The sequence below is a fragment of the Rhinatrema bivittatum genome, chromosome 16 (genome assembly GCF_901001135.1).
Source record: "Rhinatrema bivittatum chromosome 16, aRhiBiv1.1, whole genome shotgun sequence".
Lineage (NCBI taxonomy): Eukaryota > Metazoa > Chordata > Amphibia > Gymnophiona > Rhinatrematidae > Rhinatrema > Rhinatrema bivittatum.
The window spans coordinates 47316148-47336241 of record NC_042630.1 but is presented as its reverse complement, the minus strand read 5'-3'; the positions used below and the strand labels follow the sequence as shown (position 1 = coordinate 47336241).

General features: G+C 43.1%; 1 protein-coding gene across 1 annotated transcript in view; it reads left to right on the top strand.

The window, feature by feature from the left end:
- LOC115077628 (vomeronasal type-2 receptor 26-like) overlaps positions 1-20094 on the top strand; it is a 66719-nt gene that overhangs the window by 45011 nt on the left and 1614 nt on the right. The window contains exons 3-4 of the mRNA XM_029579923.1: positions 1562-1789; positions 6187-6313. Coding sequence (XP_029435783.1) covers positions 1562-1789; positions 6187-6313 — 355 coding nt within the window. The remainder of the gene's footprint in view (positions 1-1561; positions 1790-6186; positions 6314-20094) is intronic.

Here is a 20094-nt window from a genome sequence, read left to right as displayed (position 1 = left end):
CATAAATGCAATTATTCCAGATTTCAAACTGTAGTAACCCTGGCTGCAGGGTACAGCTTCAGTCATTTCAATAGTAACTTTTTTTGGCCTTCCTAACAAGACCCCCCATTTTTCCATCAATTTCCATTTGTTTTCATAGTCTGCTTCTCTCTTAAACTGGTGTCTTTTTTGTCTTTTCAGCCTTCTCCCTGAGTTGTTTTAAGTTATTCCTTTTCTTTAACCTCTTTAGGTCCTTTGGTGGAGGGATTGGGGGCGAGTGGTTCCAATTTTGGGGATGCTTTTTATAGTTCCCATCCTTTATTTTTTTGCTTCCTCCTTATGTAACTTTTCTGCCTTTTACACCTATGCTTTCACTCGTGCTGTTCATTTATTTGAAGGGGGCTCTTTTCTATTTGCTGCGACTCTCTGCTTTCCCAGCATTTAATGAAGAGCTCCTGGGAGCCTGTCTCTACATCACTGAATCATATCTTCATATATTAACCCCCCCCCCCCCCCCCCCCCCCCACCACACACACACACACATTTTATCATCTACAGCCACTGTAATTTTCATCTTCTCTCCTATATATTTCTTTCCATGTTGTCACCTGAACGTTGACACTATTGCCTTCTTTTCCTCCTGTGTGTCCATTGCATACCTTTTAGAATAGAAATTGTTAATCTATCCCTTTTTCTTCAAACAGCCATGTTCGACTTCCCTGTTTTAATGTAACTTTCGCTTCCTGTGTTAACTGGTTTCCCCCCCCCCCCTTGTTTATTGTAAACCGGTACGATAAGACCTTGTCTTGAGCATCGGTATATTAAAAGAATTTAAATAAATAAATAAATAATGAATGGAGTGGAACGGGGGAATGCAAATTGGTTGTTTAATCTTTCAAAAAGTACAAAGACTAGGGAATATTCAACAAAGTTACAGGGTGATACACTTAAGACAAATAGGAGAAAATAGTTTTTATTCATTGTATAATTAAACTCTAGAATTTGTTGCTGAAGGACGTAGTGAAAGCTGTTATTGATCTTTCTATAAAAAAGTTTTAGACTATTTCCTTCATGAAATGACCATAATGCATTATTAAGATGGACTAGAAGGAAATCCACTGCTTATACTTGGGATAAGCAACATCAAGTCTATCAATCTTTTGGCATCCTGCTAGTTATTTGTGACTTTGATTGGCCACTGTTGAAATAGGTTACTGGGTTTGAAGGACTTTTGGACTGACCCAGAATGAAAAATCGGATGTTCTTATGTTCTAAAATTTGTTTAAAAAACAAAAATAAAACAAATTAAAACACAGCTTTATTTTTTCTTATTGTGCAGATCAGTAATAGAGAAATATAATGGAACGGAGTCCTAAAATGCGTGTGTGTTCTCTGGATATGCAATCTAGGATAGTTTTTATTTTAGTTTGTGAGTGACTGGTATAATTTATTATATACAAATTTATCTAATAAAACACAAATAGGGGAACATTATTTTGTTTTGTATATTGTATATTCTTGAGAATATTTGAACCACTCTCCATTTTGGGACACTCCTGAAAAATGATCCTTCTTTCTTTAGCTCCATCATTATCTGAGGAACCTCCACGTTAAGAACGTTCTGGGTGAAGATCTTTCTTTTGATGAGAATGGTGACTACTCCATGGGATATTATATTATAAATCCAGTCTTTCTAGCCAATGGGATGCAGAATATTGAAGTTGTTGGAGGTTATAACCCAAATGCTCCCTCGGGACAGGATTTCACTATCAATGAGAAGGCAATCGTATGGGAAAGCGCATTCACCCAGGTCAGAATTAAGTCACATTACAGCATGAAAGAAATCATTGAAACATGAAAATGTCATTCATAACAGTGGTGTAAAGAGGGGAAAGTTTTGTTTCATTTTTGGGGGCTTTATCCACCACAAAATTTGTTTCATGTAATGTTTATTTTGTTGCTTTAGTTTAATAAAAATGAAATAAATATTGAAACCCCCAAAAAATCAGAGAGAAGAAAAAAGAAATGGGATGTCACAGGGCCTCCTGTGCCCCCCATTCATTTCTCCCACCTAGAAAACTACCAGGGCCCGGAGCCTTCTCAGCCTCCACTTACATGGTCTGAGGAGGATCAGTAGACAGGACCTGGGGCCCGGCCCAAGCCAGGGACTTGTGTGGGGTTTAGACCAAGGTTGTGGCTACTGCAATGGCCTAAGCCTATACAAGGCTGAGGCCTCAGACTGGGCCTATGCATTCGAGGCTGAGGCATCAGACTGGGCCTATGCATTCGAGGCTGAGGCATCAGACTGGGCCTATGCATTCGAGGCTGAGGCATCAGACTGGGCCTATGCATTCGAGGCTGAGGCATCAGACTGGGCCTATGCATTCGAGGCCAGCTGGTCCTGATGCCTTTTCCTTTCAGAGGTAGAACACTGTGATCTTGGCCTTGGCCTTATGCAAGGCTGAAACTCGGTGGCTGGACCTAATGCCTGGGCCTTGGCCTAGGACATGGCACCCTGATGGTTCAATCCGAATATCAACACATAAGGGTAATTATTTTGTAAATTTTCGAATATTTACTAATACACATCTCAAATCCACAATCCTTTAATTATTAAATCACTAAAATAGTATTAAACATTTCAACATATCAACATTACAATGTCTCGATACACAATAATACATTATTTATTCCATAGTATTTGGACACCCAATTTGTGCACACAACCTCCCTATTGCACTGATATTAATTAATCCCCTAAAAATTCTCATCACATTCATCCATCTTGTCCCTTTTTTAGGGGATTAATTATCAGTGCAATAGGGAGGTTGTGTGCACAAATTGGGTGTCCAAATACTATGGAATAAATAATATATTATTGTGTATCGAAACATTGTAATGTTGATGTGTTGAAATGTTTAATACTATTTTAGTGATTTAATAATTAAAGGATTGTGGATTTGATATGTGTAATAGTAAATATTTGAAAAATTACTAAATAATTACCCTTATGTGTTGTGATTCGGTTTAAGTATAAGGGTGGATAATAGTCTCTCTTATTTGTTACCATATACGGACCCCTGATGCTTCAGCCAGGTTCAGAAACCTTGGTCTCTGCCTAGGCCAACGACTGGACTCACATTCAATGCAACAGCCCAGCCCTGAGGCTGGGGCTAGATGTCAAGGTCTCTACCTGCATTCATGCCTGACCAAATGCTTGGGCCTCAGCCTAAGTCAGGCTGTGGATAGTCCCAGAGACGGCCTCAATGTCTGGAGCTAGGGACTGATGGTTGAACCTTGGCCTAAGCCAAAGTCCAATCCCAGGCCTGATTCCATGGACCTGCCTGAAGGCCATGTCCAAATACCAGGCCTTGGCCTTTGTATAGGGTCCAGCCCTGGCCCAGAGCCCAGGCCTCAGAACTCCTCTTCAGCCATTCTTTCTTTCTTTGGGTCTTCTTCTCCAACTGATGCTATCTGCTGAGGTTATTTACATCAGACTTAACAATTGAATTAGCTGCCGTCCATCAAAATGGTGCCTTCCACTGGAGATGGTGCCCCGGAGTTAATTATCTCTGGTGCAGTGACCCCAGTGGATGGTGTCAGTTGGCAAAGAACAGCTAAAGAAAGAAGACATTGAAGAGGAGCTCTGAAGCATGGGTTCTGGGCCTGTGCCTGACCCTAGAGCCTGGTGTAGAGTGTGAGTCTGTGCCTTGGCCCCCGATGTTGGGACCTAGCCTTCGTGTTGGGCCGTGGCATTGACTGGGACCAGGCCCTGGTCTAGGATGTGGCCCAGGTGTCATGCCCCAGGCTCTGGGCTAGGCCAAAGCATTGGGCCTCTGTCCAAGCCCAGTCCCCAGTGTCGGGCCCCAGCATCCAGGTTGGGCTGTATCATCAGGCATTGGTCTAGGTTCTGTCCTAGGCTGAGGCTCAGGTATTGGTTCCCAACCTTTTGGCCAGGCCATGGCATTGGGCATAGCTCCTGGCTGAGGCCTCAGTGTTGATACACAGCATCCAGATCAGACAGCAGTATCAGGCCGGGGTCTGGGTTCGACCCTGATCTAGGCAGAGTTCCAGACATTGGAACCTGGCCTCTAATGCATGCCCTGACATTGAGCCTTGGTCAGTGCTGAGACCCCAGAGTCAGAATCAGGCATCCTGGCCAGGCCACAGCATCATGGCTGGGCCCTTTCCTAATTTGAGGCCCAGGTGTTAGGACCCGGCCTCCAATATGGCATCTGGTGTCGGGTCTGAGTCCAGATTGAGGCTCCAGCACCAGGGCCATCTAGCCCCGGCTAGTTCATGGTGTTGGGCCTGGGTTTGCACAAAGGCAAGAGAATCATGGAGGAAGTATGAAAGGTAGTCAAGAAATTTCCCAGGTCTAGGCTTTTGCTTGGGTCTCAGCCTAGGCCGCAGCATTGGGCCAGGGTCTAGGAAAATATCCTGTTGTCATGTTTGGACATATGCCATGACCTCTTCATTGGGTTGAAGCCTATGCCCAGGCAAGACTCAAGCTTCAGGCCTAAGCCTAGGCCAAGGCACCAAAGTCAAGCTTGGGCATAGGCTGGGACCCTTCCTTTGGGTCTCTGGCTACTTCCTATGTGAGACCCTGGCCCGATTGGCAACTTTTTTTAAAGATAGGTTTTCAAATCAAAATGAGATTCTGAGTAAATTTAACTAGAATTTATCTTGCTCCATTTTGAAAATGATCCATAGGAAATTTTGTCTCATTTCCTATTTAATTTCCCCCAAATGCCCTTCACTAATTCATAATATTATGAAATGGTCAGAAGAGCTGCTATGTGATTAGCTGCCATAAATGCTGACTCATCCTAGCATAAAGTCCTAGCAGACTTTACAAATCTCATTTTAAGGTATTAGAGAGCAAGAATTTATACCTAGAGAATGTTACGGGCCACAGGGAAATTAGATTAGACAGATGGGCATTCACTTAAAGAGGCCCTCAAGGATGTCAATAACTTCCACAGCTTTCATAAATACTTTTTTCTGTTATTCTAATAGAAATTATTAGGGATGTGAATCGTTTTTTGATGATTTAAAAAAATCATCCGATATTTTTTAAATCATCAAAAATCATTAGAGTGCGTGATACAATAGAAATGCCCCCGATTTATCGTGAAAAATCGTTAATGGGTTAGTGTCCACTAACGGGAGCTATTTGGGGGGAGGGCTGGAAAACCGGCACACCAAAACAACCCCTAAATCCACCCCGACCCTTTAAAACTAAACCCTTTCCTTCCCCTTACCTTTTTAAAGATGGTGCCAGCCATCCAGTGCTCCTACCATGTGACAGGGGCTGGCCAATGGCACAGATACCCTGTCACATGGTAAGGGCAAAGGGCCATCGGCGCCATTTTTATTAGTGGCAGCCGACGGCCCGAGAGTGGAAGATCGCTCCCCGCGCCCCCACTGGACCACCAGGTAATTTTAAAACGGTTTTTGGGGGGTTCGGGAGGATGGGGGAAGCAAAGAGCACCATTTTTAAAGATGGAGCTGGCCATCCAGTGCTCCTACCATGTGACAGGGGCTGGCCAATGGCACGGATACCCTGTCACATGGTAAGGGCAAAGGGCCATCGGCGCTATTTTTATTAGCGCAGCTAATGGCCTGAGAGCGGGAGATCGCTCCCCGCACCCCCATTGGACCACCAGGTAATTTTAAAATCGTTTTGGGGGGTTCGGGAAACTAAGGGGTCATTTTTTAAAGGGTCGGGTGGGTTTTTTGTTTATCGGCTCGGGCGCAGCCGATAAACAAAAAACCAATCGTGCCGGACTATAATAATTGTAAGATTTGAATCAGAACTGGAACCGAACCGATTCCGGTTCTGATTCATATCTCTAGAAATTATCACAAACAATTGTATTCTCTTACCAGCTAATGGTAATTTGACTGCTAATAGAGGAAACAAATATTGTTACATGCTTTGATGCCAATTCTTTATTTCAAATTTCAACTATAGCTTTTGTTCACAGGAAATAATTCATTCCCAGCTAAACTGAAACTTCTGATTCCAGATGGAAAGGTGTTTCACATTTTATATTTTATCAAATAGGGCTCATAGGTCACCACCATAAACTGTTGAGTACTTTGAACTGGAATTCAAAATACCTGGTTTGAGTTGGCATATATGTAAATTGAAAGTAGAGAAAATTATAGCCCAAGTTACCAGATGTTTTTCTCAATATTTAGACACCTCCACAGTCCAAATGCAGTCAGAGTTGTCCTCCAGGATTCAGGAAATTAACAAGTAAAGAAAAACCCATCTGCTGCTATGATTGTATTCCTTGTCCAGATGGAGAGGCCTCCAACCAGACTGGTAGGTGATATGATGTAAAATGTGAAGGGTTCATGACTGTAAATTCTTCAATTTGACCACTGATATAAAACTCAAAGGTCTTCAAAAGCTTATGAAAAAGATCAAATTTCCATATAGCATGCTCAATTATTCCCTGGTAGGTTTCATGTTTTTTTTATATAAAAAAATATAACAGTTATTATAGTTATGGTTGTACTGAATGCGTTGGTAGTTTACAATGAAATTATAAATTCAAGTATAAGACCCTGTCCACTAAGGTCTGCTACAGAGTAGACAGTCCTGAGAGAGTAGAGAGTGAGAAGTGATCTGAGAAACCTCAAAGAGTGGATTATATTTTGACAGAAAGGTTTCACTGCCATGAAGTGCAGAGTCAGGTCTTTGGGCTACAACAATCACATGAGCTGTATTTCATGGCAGCTGAAGGACTGATGTACATGAACCAAGAATAAGACTTTGGGCTGATCTGAATGTGGTGAAACAATGTGGCAAGGGAGTGACTGAGGCCAGAGCAATGCTGAAGAGCAGAGAGGAATAAGTAGCAAGAAAAAGGAGGTGATCATGCCAGTGTGCAGGTCATTGGTGAGGCCTCAAATGGAGTTTCATGATGAGCTCTGGAGCCTATGTCTCAAAAATGATAGAAACAAGATGAAAGCCACCCAGGCAACCAAAATGGTACAAAATGATCATATAAGAGCATAAGATATGTCATACTGGGTTAGCCAAAGAGTCCATCAAGCCCAGCATCCAGTGTCCAGCAGTGCTAATCCAAGTCACAATTACCTGGCAAGTACCCAGCACATTCCCAAACATTAAATACATCCCAAGCACTGCTGTCTGCATCAACGGTGGGGGTGGAAGGGAATTGGAACCAAAAAGTTACTTATAAGGGCCAAGAGTAACAGATAAGCATGAAAACAAATAGGTGTGAAAGCTTGCTGGGCAGATTGGATGTGCCGTTTGGTCTTCTTCTGCCGTCACTTCTTTGTTTCTATAAGTTTCTATGTTTCTATAAGCTACTATTCCTTTTTTATTACTAGCAGTTGATGGACTTCTCCTCCAGGAACTTATCCAAACCTTTATAAACCCAATTACACTAACTGCCATAACCACATCTTCTGGCAATGAATTCCATAGCTTAACTTTGCTTTGAGTGAAAAATAATTTTCTCTGATTTGTTTTAAATGAGTTACTTGCTAACTTCATGGAGTTGCCCCCAAGTCCTTCTATTATCTGAGAGAGTAAGTAACCAATTTACATTAACCTGTTCAAGTCATTTCATGATTTTGTAGACGTCTATCATATCCCTCCTCAGCCGTCTCTACTCCAAGATGAAAAGCCCTAACCCCTTTAGGCTTTTCTCGTAGGGAAGTCATTCCATATCCATTCCACTTATCACTTTGTTCGCCCTTCTCTGTACTTTCTCCAGTGCTACTATATCTTTTCTGAGATGCGGTGACTAGAATTGTGCACAGTATTCAAGGTCTGATCTCACAGAGGCATTATGACATCCACTGTGTTACTTGTCATTCCCTTCCTAATAATTCCTAACATATTTTTTAATATATATGGTATCTAAACAGAAAGACATATGAGATGAGACTGAAGGACCGAAGTAGGTATATTCTGGAGGAGAGAAGAAGCAGTATTAATGGTATTAAGGCACATGAATTTAAGCTTCTCCAATGGTAAAGAAGCTGAAGAACTAGGGGTCATGATATGAACCTTCACAGGAGGGAGACTCAGGAGCAATGCCAGCAAATATACTGCTTCATCCAAACAGTGGTGGATGCACGGAATGCCTTCCTTGAAGAGTTGGAGTGGAAAAAGAATGAGGACAGACTTCAAAAGGATGTAGAATAAACACATAGGATCCCTTGTAGCTACATGAGGGAAATCAAGACATCTAGCAATATGTGGTAACTTTTGGTATAACATTTTGGCATGGGGTAACCTGCACAGAGCAATTTGCTAGGCATACTGGTATTACTGGATTGACCAGTTGTTTTTTTTATCTAGCATCATTTATTATGTTACTATTATGTTATGAGGGCTTAGTTATAGTTTGCATATTTCAGCATGTGTTAAGGATTATCATTTTTTTATAACTTTTATCAGTGTATACACTATATATATTTCTATGATATTTGGTTGATGTACTGAGAGAATTGTTATTTTTGAGGACATTTTCAAAGTATTTCTGTGGATAAAATTGGACATTCTAGAGTAAATTTTCAAAGGTTATATGTGAAAAAAATGTTCATATACACTATATGTGATGAATTTGGGTAATTTGTGGGTAATTTTAAGTGTATTCCATATTTTATAAATTTGTCACATATGGACCTAAGACTGTATCTCAAAAAGGATAGAGACAGGATGGAAGCAGTGTCGAGAAGGGAGACCAAAATGGTGTAGGGTCTGTATCAGAGGACCTATGAGGAGAGGCTGAAGGATCTAAATATGCATACTCTGGAAGAGAGAAGGTGCAGGGGAGATATGATTCAGATACTCAGATACCTGAAAGATTTTAATGATGCACACACTTTGAACCTTTTCTACTGGAAAAGAAACAGTAGAACAAGGAAACACGAAATGAAACTCCAGAGGGGATGACTCAAAACTAACATAGGAAATATTTCTTCTCAGAGAGGGTGGTGGATGCTTGGAATACTCTTCTGGAGGAAGTGGTAAAGTAGAAAACAGTCAACAAATTCAAAGTGGCATGGGCTAAACACTGTGGATCCCTAAAGGCTAGAGGACGGAAATGAAGAAGCGGGTGCATGGGGTTAACCTGCATGGAGCAGCAGTTACTACACTTAACAGAAGGCATAGGGATTACTACCATCAATCAATAGCCTTGATGGTTTTGACACAACTGCAACATCACTCCCTGTTTTGATAGCGGGGGGTGGGTGGGAAAGGGGAATTGGATACAGACAACAACCAACATGGGCCCTGGCTTTTATGATCTGGGGTACTGACATGCAGACATAAGGGGGAAGTAGAGGGTAACGTCTATGGCCAAGTCCCAAAGCAAAGAATGGCAAGCAGCATTGTCTGAATTATCAAGAAGGCTCCTCCTCCAGTAAAAATATTGCTAGCAGTAATTAATTGGTTTTAAAGTTGTTTGGTTTTAATTGATTGTATATATTAGTACCCATCATAAGACTTGGGGGTCTCCTGTATGCAGCAGCAGATACTACCATGAGAAGCTGGCAGGGCAGATGGGATGGTACATCTGATCCTTTTCTGCCATCATTTCTATACTACTATGTTTAAAATCATCTAAAATGCACAAAGCACAAACAATATATTAAGCAAATCATGAACCAAATAATAAAGCCAATGAACAGATAACACACAACATATATCAAAAGATTTAAAAATAAAGAAAAAACCATTTTGAAATAATGGGCTTTTAGCTGCTTTCTGAAAGGTTTATAATCTGGTATTGTATAGAGCTGTAAAGGTAGCTCATGCCAAAGAGTAGGCTCCACCACTGAAAAAACTCAGTTGTGAATAGATTGAAGATTTGGGGGAAACCTCAAACTGAAATATGTAATGTCCTTCAGAGGACAGTAGTAGCATCTGAGGACATTGATCAAAAAGACACTGGGGTTATATAGGAATTACACAAGAAAGGGTTAGAAAGGAGGAAAGACAGGTCAGTAGAAGATGTGTATTCTACATCACCTCCAGTGAAATCATTTCTGTGGCTAGGTTTAGAGCCCATTCAGGAAGCAAATGCCCAACATCAGTTGGGCATTTGCTTCCTGAATGGGCTCAGATATTTTCAAAATCGTCAGAAATCGGAGGCTCCCGATAAGAGAACCCCACAATTTTGTTCCTGTGGTTCTCTTATCGTTTTCGTGGAGGGCGGGAAAAATGGCACACCAAAACAATCCCTAAACCCTTTAAAACTGTTCCCTTAGCTTCCCCCATCCTCCTGAACCCCCCAAAACTTTTAACAAGTACCTGGTGGTCCAGTGGGGGTCCCGGGAGCCATCTCCAGCTCTCGGGCCGTCGGCTGCCACTTATCAAAATGGCGCCGATGGCCCTTTGCCCTTACCATGTGACAGGGTATCCATGCCATTGGCTGGCCCCTGTCACATGGTAGGAGCACTGGATGGCCCCTGCCATTTTTAAAGATGGCGCCGGCCGTCCAGTACTCCTACCATGTAACAGGGCCTGGCACTGATACCCTGTTACACGGTAAGGGCAAAGGGCCATTGGCGCCATTTTTATTAGTGGCAGCCGGCGGCTCCGAGAGTGGGAGATCGCTCCCGGGACCCCACTGGACCACCAGGTACTTGTAAAAAGTTTTGGGGGGTTCGGGAGGGTGGAGAAAGCTAAGGGAACAGTTTTAAAGGGTCGGGTGGTTTTTTTGTTTATCGGCTCGGGCGCAGCCGATAAACAAAACCGCGATTGAGCCCCATAAAAAAAAATTAACGATGTGATTCACATCTCTAATGGTTAAGTCAAATTCTGTACAAATATTCACAAATTGACCAGAAACCATATGTCTCATTGAAAATTTTCTGGGGAAGGGATGATGTTCATAGAACTTTAGCTTTAGTGGACACAGGGGTGGAGGCTATATTAATTTATGAAAATCCAAAATGCTTTCATGGGGTTAATGGGGATTCATTTTAATTGGAGGGAAGAGAACCACTGCTGTGTCTGTGAAATTGAAGATGCAAAATCGAGACTACACATCCAGAGAATACCAGGTACTAATTACTGAAATCAATACATATGTCATTAACAAAGGTTAAGGCTGCAGTTACAATAAGGCTCTTTCTGGTTTAGGATAAGAGCAATATCTCTGTTGGCCATGTAGGAGCAGGAAATTGGAATCCAGACTACATACCTCTTCTGGGTAAACCTATTTGCTTTAAGCTAATGCATACCTGGGTGGCTTGTTGAGATAACCCAAACCATTTAGGATTTGATGGCAGTGGGTGTAATTCACCCAGCTGTTTCCTCTTCAACAGCTCAGTATGTCCAGTCAAACTTCTAATGGCACTTGAAGAATGACTATTGAATACAGAGAGCAGAATAAGCATGCTCAACCATTAGCAAGTGCTTATCCTGATGTGATTACTTTAATTGGCAGGAATCAGTAACTTGAAAGGGCTGTGGCATTAGATCTCTCTGTTTTTTATATTAATCAATGAAATTAGTCAAAATCTATTTGCATTCTCATGTGAAGGCAGACAGTATACTTTTACAAGGCTACTGAATAAATATTTACATAATCCCACCCTGTGTCATGGGCTAATTGCTTAAGACCTGGGAAAATCCAAATAGCAAAATTCCTCTTTATATTGGAGGCTACCAATTCTATTCATGTCCCTGTAAGGGCAGCAGGGGATGATGGGTACACCAATTGTAACCACAAGGATTTCCACTCAATCGATATGCATATTGTCTCAAAGGCCAAGGGGATAATCTTCCAAGTTATTGCCAGATTTCTGGTATCCAGTCATATTATCTACATCTACTCTCAGTCAGAAATTAATGATAATTTCCAGGAAAATCACATCACCAGGAGCTGGCTTTCAGGTAAGAATACACGTATCACTACCACCACACAGCAACTAGCATCTTCTTTTTGTCTCCTACCTATCTAGGTAGAGTGACAACATTGGTCCAAGAGGACTGCTCTAACCTTGTCAAAAGAATTACCACACTGCCCAACACTAAGGGTTTTCTGACTCCGCTCTTCTCTGTTTTTTTACTACAGTTGATAGAGGATATCTACACAAAACTTGGCTCATTATCCCATTGCATAATCCATAGACTACTGCTGATGTTTGTTACAACAGAGACCATGAGCAGACCAGGACTGTCATAGAGAGACCCTTTGATCTAATCAAAACATGTTTCAGATCTGAGGGATGTTTTCTTTACAACCTTGCTAAGGTCCCTGGGATCTTTCCACCTTCGATATGCATCATAACGTTGTCAAATTAGAGGTCTGTCTACTTCACAGGGACATAAAATCATCTGACAAAGAAGAGGAGGAGATACATTACCAGAGATTCATCACCAGATTCAACAGCAGGTACTACAGGAAAGGAAGCATGTATTTATATGGAGTGCTTTATGTGTGGATTTGTTAGGATCGTGGACCCTTGGGCCATTTGCGACTGCAGGTGTTGTGCTGTGGAGACCCACAGTGAGCGTCGCAGCCAGGAGGCAACGCTGAAAAGAGATTCCGAAGAAGGCTTCATAACTGGATGTCCGAGGTCCCCCCAGGAGGAGCCCGTAGGGACCCAGACCTCTTGGACTTAGGCGGGACCCTATGCGACCAATGATCCAGGAAGCAGCCGAAGAGATGGAAGATGAGGACAGCAGGGCCCAGGAGGCTAGAAGAGTCTTCACCCTCGGAAGGACGTGGCTCCCCCGGGAGGAGCCCATGAGAGCCCGAGCCGCTGGGACTTAGGAGAATCCTCCAGGCCAATAAGAACTGGATACCTGTTGGCAAAGGGGAAGCTGAAGTCGGCGTCGAAGAATGAAGCCTGGGTCAGAAACCAGAAGTCAGACGTTGCAAGTAGTCATGAACTGGGAAGCAGTAAACACAACTAGATCCTCCGAAGAGTGAACCTCCTTGCAAGGTCCCGTCCTAGTAAAGCTGCAGGGTTTAAATACCCTGCAGCATCTGATGTCATCTGGTGCGCCCTCCTCGTATTTCCCATGCTGGCCCCTTTAAGGCTCCAGCTCCCGGGCCCGTGCGTGCCTAGGGGGTGGGGCCAAGCACGTTGGGTCGGCGGCATCTCCCTCGCACAGGGAGAGCCACGGCAGGACGCTGGTCGGGCCTACCAGGCCAAAGAGGAGTCCGTTCAGGCCGGGCCAGCCCCGAGGTAGAAGGAAGGACAGCGGCACGGCCTGGTCCCGTAACAGGATTATATTTAAAATTTACATTAAAAAATATATATTGCTTCCTTGGCTGCCTCCATTTTCATGGTAGATCCTCAGCTGCCTCAGCCTACCCCAATATTGTATTCTTCCACAGCAGTGTCCAATCACAGCTAATGTTGCCCTCAGAGAGACCTGGAGTCTCTGAGGCTGTTGAGAAGGTGACCTCAGAGCAGTTGTGTGCATCTCATCTTCCTTCACCTTGGTCCTCAGAGAAGGAAAGAACATCTGTCTGTGGTGGTGGTACTGGTGAAGCTGGCATAGGAGTGGGTGATGGGGCCACAATAGGAAGTGGAATCAGAATGGATAGTGATGGAGCAATTGATGAGCCAAGCAGACCTATGATCTTGGGCTGCACTATCCAGGATGGTGGTGCTGCAAAGACTGGTGGGGGCTGCTTCCATGGAGGCATTACAAAGTAGAGAGCTACAGCTGACAGGGATTCATAAGTTGTAGGATCTCCATCCATACAACAGTCTGAGATCTGATTACTTTTCTAATTACTGCATCTGTCAAAGAATTAGGTCATTTTCAGCAACAGATCAATTTTTTTTATCCACATCTTCAATTCCTTATTATGGAATATAATCCTTCTATATTGTCCTTTCCTGAATCCAGCTGATGTTTAGGGACCATACCATCAGTATATCAATTCATTGTAAAAGTTGCAGAATGGAACTAAATAAACTAACTTTCAAAGTTTAAGTTTACCTATCAGTCAATTTCTGTGTCTTATGAGATTGTATTCAGATGAACCAAAATTCAAACATCAGGCTCGAAATATCATGGAACATTTTTTCAATAGAGAGTTTCCACTTCAACGAATTAAATCAAGGTATAAAAGAACACTATATGCCAGTCGTGATTTGCCTTTGGAATACCTATCTTCTAGGGAAGATGCTTATCCAAAATGTGTGCTGAGACATTCCACTAGATCAAGAGACATCTCTTCTTTTATTAGGAAGCATTAGCATATTTTAACATGGCATCATGGTTTTGGGAAGCTATCTTGATTTGCCTTTACACAGGGCAGGAATGCTAAAGAAAATGTTTCCAAGGCAGTTTTATCTGGCCCATCTACAGAGTGCAGACTTCCAGTCGGTCATTTTAATTGCAGATCCTGTTTCATTGCCAGCAGATGATTACTGGAAAGGAATAATATCCAATGTCCAAACTTTTCACTGTTTTCAAGTGAGGTATTAACAATAGTGGGTAAACATGGAAGACCAAAGTACCTCTGTTTTCCAAAATAATTGTCCCAAGTGATTAACTCAAAACAAATTTTTGTTATTTAAATGACCTCATACTAGGCTCTTAGTGGTGCAACATTTGCACAATCATTTGGCCGTTATGTGCTGTTTTTATGCAGGATAGCATGTAGCATCACACTTCATATAATCATTGGTCATTCAAATATTTTTCTTTCCCATTCGTGTCAATGCACCATTGTAAGTGAATAAAATCAATTATTGAAGTTATTGCATATCTTTTGACTTACTTCAAGAATCTTATGTTCTTATGTTCTTATGATCTTAATCATTCTTCAATATATCATTTTTCTACATTGCATTGTGAAATTTCAGCTACTTAGCTTTTATTGTGAAGAAACAGTTTGACTTAGTGCCTTGAGGTATTTCTGACAAGCTGCCCGACACGGTACGTGTTTCGGTTAAACACTTTCCTCATGGGGCCATAATGGTATCAGTTCAGCGTTGTTCATCCCCGTCCTCCGGTAATAATATTCCCCAGACATCAAAGAATTAGTCACACAACCATACTGATTGTACGTCTAAGTGTATGGTGTAAGTCATTGTATCTTGCATCGGCTCGGCAGTGCGCACAAGCCCTGGGACGCGCGTATGTCCTGGGGCTTCGAAAAATGGGAGGTCCGGTAGCGGGTCCATGGGCGGGGCCGCGGTCCGGTGGCAGTCCAGGGGTGTGGCTGAGTGCCCCGACACAGCAGCCTGTGTCAGGGCCTGGCCAGCCAGCGTGTGCAAGTTACGCCTGCCTTGGGAAGGCGTAACTTTCTCAACAAAGGTAGGGGGGGATTTAGTTAGGGCTGGGGGGTGGGTTAGATGGGGATAGGTAGAGGAAGGGAGGGGAAGGTGGGGGGGTGGAAAAAAGTTTCCTCCGAGGCCGCTCCGATTTCGGAGCGGCCTCGGAGGGAACGAGGCAAGCTGCTCGGCTCGGCACACGTAGGCTGCACAATTGTGCACCCCCCTGCGCACGCCGATCCTGGATTTTATTGGACTTAAGATTTATTAAAACATATGCAAGAGTGATATTTGTAAGCAAAGCTGAGGGGCATAGTGCAGGTGCAATGCCTGCTATTAGGAAGTTATTTTTATTCCAGTATGTATGGCTTGACTACATGATTGTGTTTCCATAAATGTTAGCTATTCAGTTAAAAGAGCATTAACAAATTATGTTATACTTAATATATATTATTTCTGTACATCATATTGAGTTTTCATAGATGGAGAAGTTTAAAATCAGGAAACAAACAAATTATTTAGGGTCCAACAAGCCATTAGAAAATGATCAGAGACCTTAAATAATAGAAGTTTACCAAATGGATCCATCTTTTCAGAGCAGGTTGATATATATAGAAACATAGAAACATAGAAATGACGGCAGAAGAAGACCAAATGGCCCATCCAGTCTGCCCAGCAAGCTTCACACATTTTTTCTCTCATACTTATCTGTTTCTCTTAGCTCTTGGTTCTATTTCCCTTCCACCCCCAGTTTTAATGTAGAGAGCAGTGATGGAGCTGCATCCAAGTGAAATATCTAGCTTGATTAGTTCGGGGTAGTAGCCGCCGCAATAAGCAAGCTACACCCATGCTTATTTGTTTTACCCAGCCTATGTTATACAGCCCTTATTGGTTGTTTTTCTTCTCCCCTGCCGTTGAAGCAGGGAGCTATGCTGGATACGCGTGAAGTATCAGTCTTCTCCCATGCTGTTGAAGCAGAGAGCCATGCTGGATGTGCATCGAAAGTGAAGTATCAGGCACATTTGGTTTGGGGTAGTAACCGCCGTAACAAGCCAGCTACTCCCCGTTCTGTGAGTGCGAACCCTCATTTTCTCCCCTGCCGTTGAAGCAGAGAGCTCTGCTAGATGTGTGAAGTATCGGTTTTTCTTCTCCCCTGCCATTGAATCAGAGAACTATGCTGTATATGCATTGAAAGTGAAGTATCAGACTTATTTGATTTGGGGTAGTAACCGCCATAACAAGCCAGCTACTCCCCTCTTTGTGAGTGTGAATCCTTTTTTCCACATTTCCTCTTGCTGTTGAAGCTTAGAGCGATGTTGGAGTCACAGTAAGCATGTATATGTTTATTTAATAAGGGTATTGACTCCAGGCAGTAGCCCTCATTCTGGCGAGTCACCCACTCTTCATTGGCGGCCTCTTGACTTTATGGATCCACAGTGTTTATCCCACGCCCCTTTGAAGTCCTTCACAGTTCTGGTCTTCACCACATCCTCAGGAAGGGCATTCCAGGCATCCACCACCCTCTCCGTGAAGAAATACTTCCTGACATTGGTTCTGAATCTTCCTCCCTGGAGCTTCAAATCGTGACCCCTGGTTCTGGTGATTTTTTTCCTACGGAAAAGGTTTGTCGTTGTCTTTTGATCATTAACACCTTTCAAGTATCTGAAAGTCTGTATCATGTCACCTCTGCTCCTCCTTTCCTCCAGGGTGTACATATTTAGATTCTTCAATCTCTCCTCGTACGTCATCCGATGAAGATCCTCCACCTTCCTGGTCGCCCTTCTCTGTACCGCCTCCATCTTGTCTTTGTCTTTTTGAAGATACGGTCTCCAGAACTGAACACAGTACTCCAGGTGAGGCCTCACCAAGGACCTGTACAAGGGAATAATCACTTCCCTTTTCTTACTCGATATTCCTCTCTCTATGCAGCCCAGCATTCTTCTGGCTTTAGCTATCGCCTTGTCGCATTGTTTTGCCGATTTCAGATCATTAGACACCATCACCCCAAGGTCCCTCTCCTGCTCCATGCACATCAGCCTTTCCCCGCCCATCGAATACAGTTCATTCGGATTTCCACTCCCCATATGCATGACTTTGCACTTCTTGGCATTGAATCTCAGCTGCCATATCTTCGACCAATCTTCCAGTTTCCTTAGATCTCGTCTCATTCTCTCCACTCCTTCCGGCGTGTCCACTCTGTTGCAGATCTTTGTGTCATCCGCAAAAAGACAAACCTTACCTTCTATCCCGTCCGCAATGTCGCTCACAAAGATATTGAACAGGACCGGTCCCAACACCGATCCTTGCGGTACACCACTTAAAACCGCTCTCTCTTCAGAGAAGGTTCCATTTACCATCACACATTGTCTTCTGTCCGTCAACCAATTTGCAATCCAGGTCACCACCTCGGCACTCACTCCCAAGCTTCTTGTTTTATTCACCAGTCTCCTGTGTGGAACCGCACAGGATATAGACTTGGTTTTATCTATTTGCATGCATTATTAGAAGGGTTTTGAGTTTTCCAGTTTGTAAATCCTTTGGGGTAGATTTTAAAAGCCCTACGCGCGCCTAGCCTATTTTCAAAAGGCCTGGTGGCGCGCATAAAGTCCCGGGACACACGTATGTCCCAGGGCTTGAAAAAAGGGGTGAGGATGGGGCGGGGGTGATCTGAGGCGGAGCGTGGGCATGGCCAGAGGCCTCTGTACGGATGCTGGGCCGGGGATCATGCGCCAGTACTTGGCAGGCGTAACTTCCACAACAAAGGTAAGAGGGTGTTTTTTTTTGGCTGGGGAGCGGGACCGGTAGGGGAAGGGAGGGGAAGGTGTGGGGGAACGGGAAAAGCCAGCTGGTCTCCCCGAGGTCTTGGAGCGTGCAAGTTGCACTAGTGTGCACCCCCTTGCACGCACAGACCCCTGATTTTATTACATGCGCATGACTGCGCGCGCATGTTATAAAATTGGTCTTACATTTGTGCACACCGGGTAGTGCACACAAATGTAGGCCGCGCACATAACTTTTAAAATCTGCCCCTTAGTATGATCTCAATAAGCCACTTAGAATCCCCCCATAATTCCTCAGCTAAATGCATGCAGGAAATACAATTTTGTGAAATATTTTGGCTTTTGGCAATCCCAAATTTGCATATGCAATTGAATTCTGTTTTTACAACTGTTAACTATGCTTTTGAAAAAGAATCCATAATGGACATTTCTCAGCCTTTAGCTGAACATTTAAGAAAGTCAGACATGTCTTATCCAAATATCTTATGCTACATTACAGCCACAACCAGGAAAGATAAGTTGCTGATGTCAACATAACTTTACCCAGCTAACACATGAACTCCTGAATAGAAACCTCCACTTTCTACACGAAGGTTTGGTTAGCTGTGTTCAGCAACTAGCGATGAAAAGCAGTTCTAACAAACTTACATTTTCCCCTCTCCTAACCTTGCTCATAAAATGGACATTATTTTGATTGGAAAGCAATAGCTGCCAACTAAAACTGCTGCTAATTTTACTACTATTTATCATGTATAACGTGCTCCTAGATATATGCAATTATGTACACTGTACAGATAATCTCAAGACATAGTCCCTGCTCAGAGAGGTTTACTATCAAATCACTGCAAAATAAATTACATAAAAGAGTCAATGGGAAGTTTATTTATCACAGAGAAGTGGGTAGGATTTAAAAGCAGCCTCAAAAGGATGTATTTATTTATTTATTTGTTTATTTATTTATTTTTTAATTTAAACAGTTTTATATATCGTTGAATGGAAGAATCCATCTCAATGGTTCACAAAGAATAAAACATAATATAAAACGTGAAAAACCGGTTGAAAAGATGAAAAAAGAATACATATTATCATATTATAAAATCTAAAACTATAACTAAAAGTATAAAAACTCTCATCATTAAAATAAAATGCTACCCTTAAAAATTAGTATAGTAAGCAATAAGATTTGTTTTCATACCAGGTTTGATTGTGGTGAGAGAGAGAGCATTACTGCACCAACTCAACATGTCTAATCCATGCATATGGTGCAGCAAGGTAGAATGTACTGAGGTGAGAAATGATGGTGGAGGAGGGAGCTACAGATAAGAGTAAATTACCCGATGAATTGAGATCAAAAGAAAGGATGTAAGGGAGAAATGATAGATAATGAGGAGCTGCAGAATGAATGCATTTGAAGGAAAAATGGAAGGTTAAACTATCTGCTGAAGCAGAGGGAGAACTAAAGTAGTGGCTTGCAAAGAGAGGATACATTAGGGATGTGCAGAGCAAAATTTTATGTTCATATTTTTTATGTCCGAAAGGGAGTCCCACTTGCGGCCAATATGGACATAAAAAAAATCCAATGAGTTGGGTATATGTACATATGTGCAAAAAAAAAAATTAAACCCCCTCACCCTCCTTAATCCCCCCCCCCAGACTTACCACAACTCCCTGGTGATCGAGCGAGGAGTGAGGACGTCATTTCTGCAATCCTTGGCGAGAAGCATGTGACGTCGGTGGCACGTCGAGTGACGCGGCGTCACGTGATTCCCGGCTCGTTCGCGCCTGACGGCTCGTTCGGCCCAAAAAGAACTTTTGGCCAGCTTGGGGGGGCCTCCTGACCCCCTCAAGCTGGCCAAAAGTTCTTTTTGGGCCGAACGAGCCGTCCGGCGCGAACTTGCCGGGAATCACGTGACGTCGCGTCTGAGTGACGCGGCGCCACGTGATTCCCGGCTCGTTCGCGCCGGACGGCTCGTTCGGCCCAAAAAGAACTTTTGGCCAGCTTGAGGGGGTCAGGAGGCCCCCCCAAGCTGGCCAAAAGTTCTTTTTGGGCCGAACGAGCCGTCCGGCGCGAACGAGCCGGGAATCA